The sequence below is a fragment of the Sceloporus occidentalis genome, unplaced genomic scaffold (assembly GCF_023333645.1).
Source record: "Sceloporus occidentalis isolate IW3139 unplaced genomic scaffold, rSceOcc1.0.p SCAF_118, whole genome shotgun sequence".
Taxonomy (NCBI): Eukaryota; Metazoa; Chordata; class Lepidosauria; order Squamata; family Phrynosomatidae; genus Sceloporus; species Sceloporus occidentalis.
This window is the reverse complement of record NW_028317098.1, coordinates 1,645,643-1,663,838: the sequence shown is the minus strand read 5'-3', so window position 1 is coordinate 1,663,838 and position 18,196 is coordinate 1,645,643. Positions and strand designations below refer to the sequence as shown.

Sequence of the window (18,196 nt, the reverse complement as noted above, 5' to 3'; positions counted from 1 at the left end):
ATACCTCCTTAAATGAACTCTAGGTATGACTTTTAAGATCTCAGGGAAGTGTTTTCTCTCAGTCCTCACAAGTGTTTCTGAGGAAGAGCCTTCTTGGTTTCAGCCCCCAATCTATGGAATTCCCTCCCACAGGAGGTTCCACTAGCCCTTTCTCTGCTCTCTTTTTGGATGCATCTGCACTGTAGAATTAATGCCACTTGATACCGCTTTACGTGTCATGGCTCCGTTCTATGGAATTCTGAGATGTGTAGTTTTGTGAGACAAGAGACAATTCGCCTTCTCTGTCAGAGAGCTCTTGTGCCACAATGAACTACAAATCCCAGAATTCCATAGGATGGAACCATGTCACTTAAAGCAGTATCAAACAGCATTAATTCTGCAATGTGGCAGCAGCTGTCAGCTCGCAAATATGTTTCAATTTTGGGTTGGCTGTGAGAAGAGTTTTAATGGGGCATGCTGTACTTCTATTTTTATCATGTTGTAAACATTTTTAAATGTTTTTAAATTAATTTTTCACAAGATTGTCTAATTTTTTTAAAAAAAATCCTTTTGTATTATATACTGTTTAAGCTGTAAAGCCTCCTTGTGTCTCATATTGGGAGAAAGGTAGAATAAACATTTTAAAAAGAATAAACACATAAACAAAGAAGCAAACAAACAAATAGCTGTAAAGAGAGAAGACAGAAGGCTTTGTTCAAACATCAGGGTAAATGAAGACACAAAAAGTTTGTGACTTGTTTAGCTCTGAACGGAGAACCTTTGACCCTTTCGATGTTTTTGACCTCAGTTACCATCAGTAGAATCACGAATGGTAAGGGAGCTGAAGCCCAAAGCATCTGGGGAGAAAAAGACCCTTGATCCTTGTTTTTACTTGATCCATGGGGAGAAGCAGATAAGAAATATTGTTGTTGTTATTTAGCTGCTCCTGCTCACAGTGAGAACAGTCTGCCAGCAAAGATTTAGCACAATGTTGCTCAACAATAAGCCAATGGTCTCCTGGCTTATAGTGTCATACAAGCTGGGCCCATGAGGTTTTGTCTTGAAATACACACCTCAAAATCAAAATGATAGTCATAGTTACCTCCAATATCAGATACTGTATGTCTCTGAATATTGGCTGCTGGGAATGTGAGCTGGAGGGAGCGACCACCCTCCTGCCCTACGGTGGGCTTCCTATAGGCATCCGGTTGTGGAGAACAGCACACTGGACTAGGTAGACTTTACTTTGTAATTTTCTAGGTGCACAGCTGCAGGCAAGAAGCTGACCTTGTTCTGGCTTCCAGATGTTTCAGCTTGGGCTAAGCTGGTTGTGTATCTGTATACTACCGTTCCTTGGATTCATACTTTTGTAATCCTGCAAAAACTGCTCTAAATGTGGACTGTGTGCCTGCATAAACTGTTTTAAATGTGGAGTATCTGTGTCTGTACACTACCAGTTCTTGGATTCATAGCTTTGTAGTCCAGCATAAACTGCTCTAAATGTGGACTAACTGTGTCTGCATAAACTGCTCTAAATGTGGACTGTGTGTCTGCATAAACTGCTCTAAATGTGGACTAACTGTGTGTCTGCATAAACTGCTTTAAATGTGGAATAACTGTATCTGTACACTACCAGTCCTTGGATTCATACTTTTGTAGTCCTGCATAAACTGCTCTAAATGTGGACTAACTGTGTACCAAAAAGCCATGTACAGCACATAAAGGATATAAGGCAGCTTGTACACCATGGGTTCTGTCCAAGGGCTTAGAGATGTGAAGATCCTGTTGGAAATTTAGGGGGGGGGGGGGGGCTGGAATTTTTTCAAAGAGCAAAACACAATACTAAATGGCATTATTAAATGGCCACATCTAAAGAGCAAAACACAATAATAAATGGCATTAAGCACTTTTTTATTTTAAAAAAGTGTAAACATCTACATGCCAACACTGTACAGAGGTGGTAAAGGGGGAAATATTGCAATAAACCAACCTAATTGCTTTCATTTGCACACACCCTAAGACATAGGCTTCAGGATGCTAAGGGGGGAAATGTAATAATGTAAATGGCCCCAGGATGACTAATAGGATTGACCAATGCTAAGAATCTCTCTGTCTCTCTCTTCAAAAAGCCTGACAAACAGGTTTTTCCTTTGTGTTTAGTCTTAACTGATCAGCGCATCTAGGATCAAGAATGACTCTCCTCCAGGTCAAATTCACTGTTCACTCTACTTGCCTGAACCAAGGAACTAAATGTGGTTTTTGAACTGAATTGGTGCTGTAACACACCTCCATCCTTACACTTTGCTACTGTAGATTTTATGGTGTTTATCAGGGAGGAGTGTTCAGTAAAGAGGAACCTCTTTTGGCACAGCAGACTGAATCAAATAAGATCTAAAAGAAAACAAAAATAATGACCACAGAGAACCTACACAAATTTGAATTAGACAACGAAGAAATAGAAATAGAAAAAGAATTTTCATATGTGGGATCAAACATTGATAGAAATAGGGACTGCAGCCAGAAAGTCAGAAGAAGATTAAGAATGGGAAGGACAGCTATGAAAGAACTAGAGAAGATCCTAAAATGCAAGGACATACAACTGAGCAAAAAAGTTAGAATCATACAAGCCATTGTATTCCCTATTGCTATGCATGGATCTGACAGCTGGACAGTTAAGGAGGCGGATGGGGGGAAATCACCTCATTCGAAATGTGGTGCTGGAGAAGAGTGCTAAGGATTCCATGGAGAGACAAAAAGACAAACAAATGGGTCCTGGAGCAGATCAAGCCAGAAATCTCCCTAGAAGCCAAGATGACAAAACTCAGGTTGTCGTACTTTGGACACGTCATGAGAAAGCACGAATCATTGGAAAAAACAGCAATGCCAGGAAAGGTAGAGGGAAGTAGAAAGAGAGGAAGGCTGCATGCAAGATAGATGGACTTTATTAAAGGGCTCATGAGTTTGAGTTTGCAGGGGTTGAGCAGAGCAGTGGAGAACAGAGGGTCTTGGAGAGGTCTCATCAGCTGGGTCGCCATGGTCTGCTCGACTGGAAGGCAGTTAACAACAACAACAACAACAAGAAACAGCTAAATGAGATCCCTATTTACTTTATGTGTATTCGTTCTACAAGTACACTTAACAACTCATCAGCTAGGGAATATTACGAAACAGCTATGCACAAGTTCAAAGCAACAAGATTTGTTCTGCCTCACTGACATACTCTGTATTTCTAGGTTTTCTCTTATCAAATGGAACCCAAAGAAATAGTAAGTTTACAAGTATTAATCTTTTCTAACAAACTACATTACCATTATAGAACATACCTATATGAGAGTTATCTCACGAGAGGTCACACATCATGCTAATCATGGTTTATTTTAGCCATGATTTGTTTGTTTAGCCATAAAGTGTTCTGCAGTTAATCACACAAACCAGTTCCTTCCTCCAGTCACCTGTCTGTTTCTCTCCCACTACTATAGTCTGCCCACATTTCAGGAAAAGAGGTCAGATCAGGCCAAGATAGTATATATCGAAATGTTTTCATTCAGTAATTAGGTAACTGATGACTTATTTCTGACTGTAGCATCATCTGACGACTTTTAAAACTAGGAAGGCTACTAAATATAGTTAGCACTGTAAACATATAATAACAATGCTACAGGACAAACGCCAAAGATTTACACATTGGTTTCAGTTCAACTGTTAATGGAAACTAGAGTAAGTTCAATGCAATTACATAACTGTTGACTTACCCAGTTCTCAGCTATTCAGTGGATCTTCTTTAGTTAGAACTAACAACTGGATTTTGGATTGAAAGCAATAGCTATTTGGGCACTTGTAATGGAGAGGGGAAAGCTCTTAGTTTAATTAAGCCATTTCAGAATCTCAGTATGACCAATTCGGGACTGCTGATGTTTTGCCAACTTTGTCAAAGAAATTAATATTAGTAGATGAACAAGGATATTGCCAACACAGCCTTAATTAATGCAGCTTTGTATAATTCTATCCCTCCTTGGTGAATAATTCTTGGCAAAGCAATATTAGTTTTATTAGCATCCTCCTCCACTACACAGCATGATGCAATAGATTGTCCAGGATACATGGCAATTAACCATTTCTCCAGCAAACATTTTTATTGACTATCAAAAATGTAAGAAAATGGTGGAGATAAAGCATACTTGTTGTAATGCTTTGGAACCACCTTGCAACCCTTAGACGTGATTTAAAACAAACAACTGACAGACAAATAAATCCAGAATCAGGCATGTTTAATTCCTATTTGTTTGAATACCCTGTTCACCCAGCCTATATAGCAGCAAGCTTCAAGCATCCTTTCAAGTGCAATCCCTCCACACTTGAAAATTCCTATTTATCACCACACCAGAACTGTGAATGATGCTCATTCACAAATCAGGATGTTCTGGTGTCTGACTCATGAAATTTTAAAAAAAGAAAAGAAATCTCATGATGCTAAGCTACAAAGTGACAATCTGAATGCGCTCTTTCTTTGCCTCTTGTCCTTAACAGATTTTACAGCTCAAGCCATGAAGGACAAACCTTTAGCAAGATAGGTAGGTAGGTATTCATGTTAAAATTAATGTAGAACCAGTAATGTCAATGGGTAAGTATTTTGAATTCTGGACATTGTTCTAAAATGTGCACTCTGAACTGTGGCACATCTATGAAACAGAAAGACAGGCAGAATGACAGATTAATATTCTCCAAAAGCAAGCAACATTGGCTTGGGAATTCTCCCTCCCCTCTCAAATTAATAAGAAAGTTCAGTCACTCTCAGAAAGTGTCAAAGTAAAAGTTAATACTGTATTGGTAAGCCACTTAAAGGGTGTTATTTATGGTGCTGGTGTAAGAAGGGTCTGTTTAAGGGTAGAAGGTTGGAAATTAATAGCTTTGGATTTCTTTCAGGCCGTGCCATTCAAAGTTCCCATGAAACATCTACAGCTGCAAACATCAAAACTCTTATCCGTGTTAAACTGAGACTAGGCAAAGAGCATGGATTATATAGGCCACACCGGTTCCCTCCATGATTTCCCTCTTCAGATGGCAATTCACTTCCATCTCAATAACCTTGAAGAAAGAGGAGGGGAGAACTTTTGAGGGGGTTGGAAGAAGGCAGGCATCCTGGAAAATCCTATATTGTTATGCCATTGTAGCAGCAGAAACATACACGTTTACTCAAGAGTAAATCCCACAGTTTCAACAGCACATACTCCCTGAAGGCGACACTCCCTTTACAAATATCAGCTTTTCTAAAGAACCGTACACTCCAGGCCTCATTTTCAGCTAACTTCTTTGCCACTAAAAATAAAACCCTATCAATTGATTTATTTTCTTCCTTTAGAAAAAAGGCTCATTAGAAAACAGTAATCCAAGAGCTAATTTGTGTGCAGGAGAGAAAATACTCCAATAGCAAAACAGTAATTCTGCAAATCTGGACAAGCTAGTTTGGACTCAACAGCTTTTGGTGGTTGTTGGTCTGGTTTCTTTGTTAAGTAATGAACAGACTGAGACATCTGAATCCACCATAACAAAGCAATCTGAAAGACACCGCTTTACAATAATAGATGGATATGTAGCATCTAGAATGTTAATAATATAAATTATATGTTTTACAATGTAAATGGACACAGTTATGAAGCAGACTCACAGAGGTTGTTGTTTACATTTTTAAAAATTGAAAGTAATGTTGTCATTTATGTCAATTACATACAGCCAAACCATGTTTGGACACATTATGCTACTGGTGGAAGAATGGGGAGTGAGAGAGAATTGTATTGATACAAGCAATAGTTCCCTTTTCATTAAGGAAGTAGTTCTGAAACCAGTGTTCAATGAAATAGTTCAGTTATCGCATACTTTTTTCTTCTGCAATTGTAAATCCCAAAGAAGGCACATGAAGGATCCCAAAGCAGTGTTTAAAATCTTGCATGCAACAGCAAAGCCCATGAGGGGCACAGAAGGGTTGAACAAAAAGGTTGAACCTAATCTAGTGCTAAATCCCTTCGCCATTAAAAGTTCTGTTCATCCTGGGAAATGTGCACCTTTCACTTCTTTTGTCTGAGAGGAAGACTTAAAACACTCAGGGGCCAAGGGTCTGCCACACAACTTAATAAGGACATGGAGGGGGGGAAAGGATTCTGTGGTGTCAGTACAAAAGAAACTGCATGGGAGCAGATGCACTCCCAAAACAAGCCCAGTAGTAGTGGCCAGGATTGTTAAGTCCTTTGTTTTGGGAAAGAGATGCTTTTCGCTTCCTAGAAAGAACAGAGATCTGCATACATACTCATCCAAGATCATGGGCTTAAGATAAGGATGCATAGGGAAACTAAACATTAAATTCATTTATGTTTACTATAACCTTATACATACATAAGGCAATTTTATATACAATATTTTGACTAATTTTGCACATGAAACAAAGTTGATATACAGTGTGCCTGTGAGCATGAGCCCCATTATTTGTAATGGGGCTCCAGCATACACGTTTTTTGTTTTGGAGACACATATCTACAGAGAATACAGCCAGAGCCTATGTATACTTAAGCCTTGCTACATTTAGTGCAATTATTCACTAGTAACCAAAGCGCTGAATGGTACAGTTCATGGAAGAAAAACCCTCTGAATGAAGTGGCACTTATTCCTGTGTAAAAGTGCTTTTAGGTTTGTCTGCACAATGACTACTAAAATCAGCTCCCAGCATCGTGCTGTACATACCTAACAGACAAAATACTAGAGAAAAGAAAAATATTAGCAGATCATTCATTATACATAACACACTCAGCGACACAGACACACACCATCCAGTTTTTGGTCAACTCTCCAACAAAAAGTCACCACAGCTATAGAACTAGGGATCTACTGGCTCTCCTGAGGGATCTACACTATCTGTGTGCTAAATGAGGGGAGGGAAGCAGGACCAAATGGTCTTGATGTGCCCAATACAGGTGGGCCCATTATGAGACAAAATGGGGGGAAGATCAGCCAGGCCTTGAGAGAGACCCCTTGAGAGATGCCAAACCCTTTGTGACAGGAGAGCCTTATTCTTATTAATTCCGGATGAGTTAAGAGGCGCTGCTGGGAGAAATCCCAAGCCAAACAAACAAATAATAATCAATAAGTAGAAAAAGGCGGGCAAAGGGGAAGACGCAGGAGAAAGAGGTGCAGCCTTCAAGAGCTCAGGCTCCTTCTGCCAAGCAGGAGCACAGTCTCTGGATGGAGGAGGCATGAAGGAGGCTGGGCACAGAAACCCCCTTTTGTGCCAGTCTGAGCAGGAGAAGAAAGGGAATGGCCGGGTGGCTCCATTTCCCCCTCTTCCAGTCAAGCCTCCCACTTTCCAAGAGGAGGGAAAGCACACCACAATCTGATGCGCATATGATAGACAGACAGACAGGTACACACAAACACACCCCACAAACTCATGTGCATGTGATACACACAGGCTCACATACATAGCACAATCGCATGTAAATGTGATACATATACATATATACCCATACACACACAAACCACAGTCTTGTGTGTGTGTATATGTCATAATTACATGCATGAGATTGTGTGTGTATGTGTGTGTGTGCATGTATATGTGTGTGTGTATATATCACATATGCACATGAGATTGTGGGATGTGTGTGTGTGTGTATATATATATATCACGTATATGTATATCACAAATATACATGAGAGTGTGTGTGTATATATGTATATGTATCACATTTACATGAGATTGTGCTGTGTGTGAGCGTGTGTGTATACATATATATATATATATATATATATATAAATACATAAATATATTTACATATATACGCACACATATAAACATACACATACATATACAAACACCCCACAATCTCATGTACATATTCTATACACATACAGAAAATGCACAGAGCACAATCTCATGTACATATGCAAGATTTGTGTGTATATATATATATATATATATATATCCCACACACAGATCACAATCTCATGTGCATATTTTATACACACACACAGACAAAATGCAGAGACCACAATCTCATGTGCATATGTGATATATGTGCATATGTACCTCCAGTCTCATGTGCATACTATATATATATATATATATATATACACACACAACTCACTATCTCACATGCATATGTGATACACACACACATTCACAAAACACACCTACCCACCACAATCTCATATGCATATGTGAGCTAGATAAATACACATACACACACAAACACACCCCACAATCTCACATGCATATGTGAGATCTAGATATATATATATACACACACACACAAAGCACCCACACCACAGTCTCACATGCATGTGTGACACACTCACACAAAACAAAATCTCATATACATCTGTGAGATATAGACACACACACACACAAACACACACTGCAATTTCATATGCAGATGTGAGATCTATATAGATACACACACACACCACAATCTCACATGCATATATGATACACATACACACACAAAAAAACACCAACCCACTATTTGTTTGTCTCTGTGAGAGACAGATAGATAGATGCACACATACACTCACCACAATCTCATATGCATATGTGAGATACAGAAAGATAGGTAGATAGACACACACACCCCACAATCTCATATGTATATGTGAGAGCTAGATATATACACACACAAAACACACACCCCACAATCTCACATGCATATGTGACACAGACACACTAAACATACCCACCCTCCACAATCTCACATGCACATGTGAGAGACAGACAGACAGACAGATGCACACATACACACACCACAATCTGATATGCATATGTGAAGTCTAGATACACACTCACACACACAAAACACACCACACAATCTCACATGCATATGTGATACACCCCCCCCACACAATCTGATATGCATATGTGAGATCTAGATACACATACAAAACACACACCCCACAATCTCACATCCATATGTGATACACACACACACACACTACAATTTCAGATGCATATGTGAGATCTAGATAGATATACACACACACAAAAACACACCCCACAATCTCACATGTATATATGAGAGACAGACAGACAGATTGATAGACAGAGACACACCACAATCTGATATGCATGTGTGAGATACAGCTAGATACACACACACAAAACACACCCACCCACCACAATCTCATATGCACACAGAGCCAGAGGGGGTTCTACCCTATGGAAAGCGAGAGAGAGGGCGAGGGGGCTCCTCCTTGGAGCAATGGAGGAGGAGGAGGCCGGTGCCTGTGTGTAACTGTGACCCACCTCCTCGATGGCGGCGACGGTGTTCCTGCACTGGGCCATGCGGGTGGTGAAGTTGGAGGCGGTGGGCGCCTTGTAATCCTCATTGGTCTCGCTCACGAATTCCGACACGGAGATCTGGTCCGGCATGGCGGGGAGGGACACAAGCAAGGAAGGAAGGAAGGAGAGAAGGAGAAAGGGAGGGAAAGAAGGAAGAAGAAGGGAGAGAGAGAGAGAGAGGAGAGGAGAGCGGGGCGGCTCCAGCCAAGGAGGAGGAGGAGGAGGAGGGAAGGGGCTGGGAAGCAGGGAAGCCAGCCAGCCACGGAAGGAGGGAGAAGCAGGGAAACCTCGCCCCCAGCCTCAGCTCAGCAGCAGACAGATATTGCAAAGGGTTGTGGGGGAGTTGTTGTTGTTACTACTACTACTATTAGGAGACACACACCAGGAAATGCCCTAGTTTCCGCAGACAACACGCCCCTAGAGTGACCAGGCGCCCTCCTTTTTCCCCCAGGACGCGTCCTCCATTTTCAGGCTCCTTGTCCAGGAAGAGAGGGATTCAGTGTCCTCCATTTTGAGCATGGCTAAGAAGCCTGGCTTTATTATATTTGATAGTAGTATATTTGTGGTGAGGACCCATCTGGTCACCCTGCTCACAACAAAGGTCCTCCTTTTCCCAGGAGGTGTCCTCCATTTTGAGCCAGGACTAAGAAGCCAGGGTTTACTATATTTGATAGGGAGTGTTTTGAGCTTTTGTTTGGTCGTTTTTATTTGGAATTTGTAGGAATGTTTTTGGCTTTTATTTGGTTATTTTCTTGAATGTCCTACATGTTGTCCTCCTTTGTGGTGAGGACCCTGGCGAGAGCCCCTCTATTCCCCAGGACACGTCCTCCATGCCAGCCTTCCTGTCCAGGAGGAGAGATTACAAAGTGTCCTCCATTTTGAGCATGACTTAGAAGCATGGATTGTTTTCCCCATAGGAGTGTTTTGAGCTTTTATTTGGTCATGTCCTCCCTTTTCTTGAATGTCCTACAAGTTGTGGTGCCTTATCCATTGTGATGAGACAGCTGGTCACCTTGCCCATGACAAGGTAGCCAGAGGTCCTCCTTTCCCCAGGACATGTCCTCCATTCCAGGAGGAGAGATTACAAACTGTCCTCCATTTTGAGTATGGCTAAGAATCATGGGTTTATTTTTATAGGCGTGTTTTGAGCTTTAATTTGGTCATGTCCTCCCATTTTCTTGAAGGCCCTACATGTTGTGGTGCCTTGCCCTCCTTTGTGATAAGGACATCTGCCCACAACACGACAACCATGACCTGTCCTCCATTTCAGCTTTCTGCCCAGGAAGGGTTCCACAAAGCCCTCCATTTTTAGCATGTCGTACATTAACCGTTGTCAGCTTTTGTTTGGCCCTGTCCTCCCTTTTCCTTGAAGGAGGCCCAGTTACTACATGTTGTGGTGCCTTGTCCTCCTTTGTGGTGAGGAGATGTGGCCACCACACACACAAAGGCCTGAGGGGAGGAAGAAGGGAAAACATGGCAGGCCAGTCCAACCTTCTTGGCTCCCTTTTCCCCTCACACTCCCAGCCCCTTCGACCAAAAGGCGGCCATGGAGGAGGAGAAGGCCACAGATGGAGGCTGAGGGAAGGAAGATGGCTCCTGTAGGCCAAGGCAAGGCCTGGGAGCCCTGTCAGGGTCCCTTGTCTCCAAAGGGAGAAGATGGTGGCGGCTTGTGGTCCAAGTGACCAGTTGCCCTCATAACCGCCAAGGAGGACACGACTTTGCGAAATGTACAGCCTCCGAGACAAAATGGAGGACGTGACCCAATAAAAGTTAAACACCCCCACGGAAATATCAACAAAGTTGGAAGAGTTCACAAATCCCCACAATAGAGTATTGGTTAAGAAAATTGTTAGACATGAGGGATGCTGATCTAATATCAGGAAGACTACAAGAGAAAAATATGACAGTAGAAGATGATTGGGAAGTAGTAACGAACTATTGGGAAAGAAAAATAGAAAAAGAAATAATAATAATGATAATAATAAATGATTTATTTATAGCCTGCCCAATCATTAGGAACAATAAAATGTGGAACAAGGTAGTGATTAGAATGAAAAAGTAAGAGAAAGTGAAAGAAAGAATACCAACAATAAAAGAAGAAAAAGGAGTTTATAAAAAGGGAAAATACGAAAAGATATAAGGAAAATCCAAAAAGAAGAAGACTGGGCAACAGAAAGACAAATTCTCTGCCCAAAGGAAGGAAAATAAAAGAATCAATGGTGGTTTAGAAGTGAAAGAACAAAAACAAAATGTCTATAATAAGAAAATTACTTTTTTTTTTTGTGCTGTTAAGATGCAAAGAATAAGCTGCTGCTGTCGCAGAATGAGAATTTTAAGTTTGCTTATTGTATATGTACAGAAACCAAGATGTAAAATATGATTGTATCTGCATATTTATTTTTAATTTTGAAATAAATAAAGTTTATTAAGAAAAAGTTAAACACCCCCACGGAAATATCAATTCAGTCTTCTTCATGAATCAAAATGGAGGATTTTGTGGAATTCCTCCTGGGCAGAAAGTTGACATGATGGAAAAGGAGGGCTTCTGGTCAGCCTGGGTTTCACACCTCTTTAACCTCAAAGGAGGACAAGGCAACCTGAAATGTAGGCCTGTTAATAAAAACGGAGGACACGGCCAAATAAAAGCTGAAGACACTTGTGTAAATGTAAATTCAGGCTTCTTAGCCATGCTGAAAATGGAGGGTATTGTGGAACCCTTCCTGGACAGGAGGTTGAAATGGAGGACAGCTGGTCAGCCTGTGTTTCACACCTCTTTAACTCAGGGGGACCAGATGTCCTAACTTCAAAGGAGGACAAGGCACCCCGAAATGTAGGTGCTTTAATAAAAATGGACAACATGATCCAATAAAAGCTAAAAACAGTCAGACAAATATAAATCCATGCTTCTTAGACATGCTCAAAATGGAGGACACTGTGGAACTCCTCCAGGACAGAATTTTACATGGAGGACACATCCTGGAAAAGGAGGACACCTGGTCAGCCTAGGTTTCACACCTCTTTAACTCAAAGGGAACCAGATGTCCTCATAATCACCAAGGAGAGACAGGCACCCTAAAATATAGGCCCTTTAATAAAAACAGAGGACATGGCCAAATAAAAGCTAAAGACACTCATATAAGTGTAAATTCATGCTGATAGTCATGCTCAAAATGGAGGACATTGTGGAAATCGTCCTGGGCAGAAGGTTGAAAAGAATGACACATCCTGGAAAAGGAGGGCCTCTGTCAATCTGGGTTCTATAGCCCTTTAACTCAGGTGACTACATGTCTTAACCTTAAAGGAAGACAAGGCACCCTGAAATGTAGGCCCTTTAATAAAAATTGAGGACATTAATAAAAGCTAAAGACAGTAATAGGAATATAAATCTATGCTTCTTTGCCATGCTCAAAATGGAGGACTTTGAGGAATCCCTTCTGAACAGGAGGTTGAAATGGAAGACACGTCCTGCAAAAGGAGGATATCTGGTTATCCTGCGTTTCTCACCTCGGTGACCCGATGTGCTAACCGCCAAAGAGGACAAGGATCCTTTAAGAAAAATGGAGGACATGATGAAATAAAAGCTAAAGATGCTCATAGAAATATCAATTCAGGCTTCTTAGCCCTGCTCATAATGGAGGACATCTGGACAGAAGGTTGAAATGGAGGGCATACTGGGAAAAGGAGGACACCTGGTCAGCCTGTGTTTCACACCTCTAACTCAGGAGGAACAGATGTATTAACCTCAAAGGAGGACAAGGCACCCAAAATGGAAGACCATTAAAAAAAAATGGAAGCCATGACAAAAGTTAAAACCATATAAATTCACGCTTCCTAGTCATGCTTTGTCTCGGAGGCTGTACATTTCGCAAAGTCATGTCCTCCTTGGCGGTTATGAGGGCAACTGGTCACTTGGACCACAAGCCGCCACCATCTTCTCCCTTTGGAGACAAGGGACCCTGACAGGGCTCCCAGGCCTTGCCTTGGCCTACAGGAGCCACCTTCCTTCCCTCAGCCTCCATCTGTGGCCTTCTCTTCCTCCATGGCCGCCTTTTGGTCGAAGGGGCTGGGAGTGAGGGGAAAAGGGAGCCAAGAAGGTTGGCCTGGACAAGAGGCTGAAATGGAGGACATGTCCTGGAAAAAGGTGATCTCTGGTCCCCCTGCTCTCTCTCTCTCTTGTTCATAAGCACACAAGTGGCATGCTGACAGTTCGCCTCTACCAGGGTGGCCAAATGTCATAACTGCAAAGGAGGGCAAAGCAGTGCAAAAATGTAGGTCACTGAAGAAAAATGGAGGATGTGACCAAATGAAAGCTAAAAACACTTATAGAAACGTAAATGCGTGTTTCTAGGCCGTTCTCAAAATAGAGGACATTTTGGAATTCCTTCTGGACAGAGGGTTGAAATGATGGAGGGCATGTCCTGGAAAATTGACTGGGTAGGCCTGTTGGAAGAGATGTGTCTTTAATGCAGTTTTAAATGCAGTTAGCATTTTCAGCTGTCGTATCTCTTCTGGCAGGTCATTCCACAGTCTGGAATATAAACTGGACATATGGAAATGGCCTCTTTACTGCACAATGCAGCTGGGTTTAGCCCTTCCCACCACCTCTTCCAATGCCACAATTGGTGGTGTGGCCACTTTTGCAGTGCAGGAAACTCGGATGTCACAGGAACTTTCAAAAGGAAATGTTCACAGTTTCATGGTTTTCATTTCTCCACAGAAGCAGGTTTTTCATAAAGCTAATGGAACCTGATTTCCTCTCCAAGACCAGGCCACCCCCGCCAAATAATTTGCACTATAGCATATTGTAATATAGATTGAGTTTCCCTTATCCAGTATTTGAAAATTCAAAATTGTCCACATGGATGGCTGAGGTAATTACACCTTTGCTATCTGACGGTTCAGTGTACACAAACTTTGGTTCATGCACAAAATTGTTTCAAATAGTGTGTGCAAAATTACCTTCAGCCTTTGCATATATGGTCTATATGAAACATAAATGAATTTCATGTTTAGATCTGGGTCCCATCTCCAAAATATCTCATGTACATGCAAATATTCCAAAAGCCGAAAAACAAAACCCGCAACATGTCTTGTCCCAAGCACTTCGGATAAGAGAGATTCAACCTGTATATTGTACAATATACTGTAGTTGAGAAAATAAGTCCCCCCCCTCCTCCCAGCTACGATGAGGACTGCAGGCCCAGTTTACTGGAAATGGGAGCGTGAAGGATGAACTTATTCCTGCTGATTAAAAAGTGCCAAGGCTTTGACCTGAGACCCCAGAAGTCACTATAGCAGTGAAAATCTGTGCAACTCACTGGTGTACAGTTAGTCATGGATGCTGTGTACGTTCAAGTAGTTTCTGACTTATGATGACCCAAAGGTGAATCTACCATGGGGTTTTCTTGGCAAGATTTGTTCAGAGGCAGTTTGCCTTTTACCTTCTTCTGAGCCTGAGAGAGCATAACTTCCCCAAGATCACCCAGTGAGTTTCACAGCCGAGCTGAGATTTGAAACCTAATCTCCAGAGTTGTAGTCCAAGGCTCAAACCACTTTGGCGCAGTTAGAGCTACTTGGAAACAACAAAACACCATAGTATGGAAAACAGTTCCTTGCATCACTTAGCTAAGATCATGGAGCAGACAGGTGGAGCATAATGCTCCATCCTTGCAGTTTTGCATCCCTTCAGTGTGCTGCTGGATGGAGAAATGAGGGAGAGCAGAAAGCACCCGAGAGCTTGTTGTGAGCCACCCTGAGTCCCAGCTTTGGGGAAAGGCTGGGATGATGATGATGATGATGATGATGATGATGATGATGATGATGATGATGATGATGATGATGATATAAGAGAACTAACATCATCTTGTAGCTGGGTGCTACCTAGGCACATCCCACCCCAGCCAGTAAAGGCCATGGGCAGGGTTCTCTGGGTAATGTGTGTGCATGGAGTTTACACAAGGAGGCCTTTGCAACATTAAAAAAGGACATATTTGTGTATTACTTGGGATTACATGTGCATACAGTATTAACCGAATTTGGTCCTTTGTGTCCTATATCTCACATCAGTGAAAAGATTCTAAAATGCAAAGATATACAACTGAGCATAAAAGTCAGAATTGTACAAGCTATTGCATTCCCTGTTACCATGTATGGATGTGAGAGCTGGACAGTTAAGAAAGAAGGTAGGAGGAAAATCCATTAATTTGAGATGTGGTGCTGGAAAAGAGTGCTAAGGATACCGTGAATGACTAAAAAGACAAACAAATGGGTCCTAGAGCAGATCAAGCCTGAAATCCCCTGGGAAGCCAAAATGACAAAACTGAGGCTGTCATACTTTGGATACATCATGAGAAGGCATGAATCACTGGGGAAAGCAATAATGCTAGGAAAGGTGGAGGGCAAGTAGAAAGAGAAGAAGGCTGCATGCTAGATGGATGGACTCTATTAGGGAGGTCATGGGTATGGGTTTGTGGGAACTATGCAGAGCAGTGGAGGACAGATGGCTCATCCACTGGGTTGCCATGGGTGGAGATCGACTTGAGGGCAGTTAACAACAAACAACAAAGGGGTGGAATGCATATATTATATAGTTTGCGGTTCTTGTTAGAAACATGAAGGAAGTGCTGAGCTAGGCTGGCCTGTAGTTTGGGGTTCTATAGTTTAGGTTCTTAAAGTTGAAATCTGGTCAAAAATGCTACTTAACACTTCCCTGCTCCCATACCAGGACTCAGTTGTGGAAAATAATCAGACATGAGAAGGCAGATCTGAAAATATGGAAGATGTTTTATTTTCCACAATATGGGACTGCTCTTCTACTCCAGTCCAGGACCTTTAGTGTTAGGGGGAAGAACATTCAAAACCAAAGGATCGGTCTTGGGCCAGGTGGTAGCCTACAGTCGCCAGGCCTGCTATTTGGCAGCACCGGCCTCTCCCCTGAGCCTGGAGTTGTGTTTATATTTTTCATTGCTCTCAGGAGCACAGGAAGGTGCCTGATACCAGAGCCAGAGCCCATATGGCGCTTGTGCCTTTCTTGCCGTGTGCGCTGAGTATGCCAAATTGGAACCAAATGTCTCCGTCCCTGCTTGCAGCAGATGAGGGGCTGTGCTTAAAATTCTTTATGTAAAAGAAAACAGAGCTTGAAAACATTGTTGCAAAAGCCAATGTGCTAGTTACTTTAAAAAAAAAAAAAAGCTAATTTCTTGGTTATTACTTCCAAATAATGAATAACATTCCTCCTCAGTAATGCATCATTTAATTTTTTTTAAATAGCTCATTACAACCCCCCCCCCCCAAATTCCCTGAAGTACCCATGCAAATAATAGCTTTGAAGTAATGCAGAAACATTACTTGTTCAATGTCCTCCCACCAACCCTGAGGGGGGGGGGGGGGTAAACCTCCTTGATGTTAGCAGTGGTTGTGTTATTTTTTCCCCAGAAAACAAAAAGTAACACGTTGGAAGTCAGAATATGATGCGTTATTTCCATGCTCGGAAGGGAAAGGACATTCCAAAGACCTCTTATTGCAGAAGCTTCTGGCCCCTCTCTCAGTGTATGCAATTGGCTAAGTTGCCCTTGCTAAGTAAGTGGAGGCCCCACACAAATGGAAAATCAAAGCCTCCCCCTTCATTATGAAGAACCAGGACAGGGACCTGCTCCCAGACAGCTTGATTGGGGAGATCCAGTTCCACAGGTTATATTTGTTAAACACCCCTGATCTGGCAGAATTGCAAGACATGGTCATGTTAGTCTGGAAAATCCCTTTGTATTATCCAGATATGGTGAGTCATGAACTACAGTGTCACTCTTTCAACAAACAAATGCAGAAATATCTAACTTAGAAGTCCTTTAGTCCTACACACAACCCAGCTCTCTCCCACCTCCGCAAATCATGCTGGTGCATTCTGTCTCACACACTCGGAGCTAAGGGCTCTGCCTCTCTCTCTCTTTTTACTCACCAAGTGCTTTTTGCTTCATTTATTTCCTTCCAAGCACTTTCTTTCTCTCCACTCACACATTCCCATGTGGTACTCTTTCTTTTTGCTTCTGCTTCCTCTCTCCTCTCCCTTTCCACTATTCCCTTATGGTGTTTCTCTCCCATCATGCCAATTCTCCATCAACCTTTTTGCCGGCTCAATCCATGCTACCCTCCACCAAATGGCACCATGGGCCCTTTCATAATCATAGCACAATAATTCCACTTTAACTAACATGGCAGCATCCTATGGGGCCATTCAGACTACCTTTTACCCCGGATCAGAAACCGAATTAACCATGGGAAGTTCATATTGGACCCGATCCTTTCACAAGCGAATTGGAGGCTTTCACACCCATTCCAGGGCAAATTCCCCTTAGCATGGGTCTTTTGAAAGCGGAGTAAAAGCTGTATCTTTTGGAGGAAAACGGGTTTGGCGAATATGAACTTGTCCCTGATGATGATCAGGGCAAGTTCAGGGGAGGGATTTAGGTCAGAGGGAGGGCAGAGGGCAGAACATTCCTCCCCTTCATCAGAGAAGGAGGAGAAGGAAGGAGCCGGAGGAAGGATGCAAAGGGCGATTGAGGGTAACGGAGCAAGAGGAGGAGGAAGAAGGAGGAGGAGGAAGGATGCAAAGGGTGATCGGGGGTAACGGAGCAAAAGGATGGAGCTGGAGGAAGGGTCACGTTCAGGGCAGGTCAGAGGGAGGGCAGGGAACGGAGCAAGCCTCGGCTCTCGCAGGCAGCTTTCTCTCTCTTTTTATTTTTAAAATTTTTTTTGACAGACTATGCGCATGCTTTTTGCTACAGGTAGATAGATACTGTATATAGATAGAATGTGTATCTGCTTGTGCTACTTTCCCTTTCGTTTCCTTGCTCCCAACACGGCACTTTGCAAAAGGCTTTTTTTCTAAATTATTTTTTATATGTG

At 42.1% G+C, this 18,196-nt stretch overlaps 1 protein-coding gene across 2 annotated transcripts in view; it reads right to left on the bottom strand.

The window, feature by feature from the left end:
- Positions 1 to 9,592, bottom strand: part of LOC149282344 (arf-GAP with SH3 domain, ANK repeat and PH domain-containing protein 2) — a 124,930-nt gene extending 115,338 nt beyond the window's left edge. The window contains exon 1 of one of the 2 annotated variants that reach the window (XM_089498302.1): positions 9,260 to 9,592. In XM_089498302.1, the coding sequence (XP_089354428.1) occupies positions 9,260 to 9,385 (126 nt within the window). In that variant the 5' untranslated portion in view covers positions 9,386 to 9,592. The remainder of the gene's footprint in view (positions 1 to 9,259) is intronic. The other variant, XM_089498304.1, reaches the window with a different exon arrangement.
- Positions 9,593 to 18,196: the final 8,604 nt, after the last annotated feature.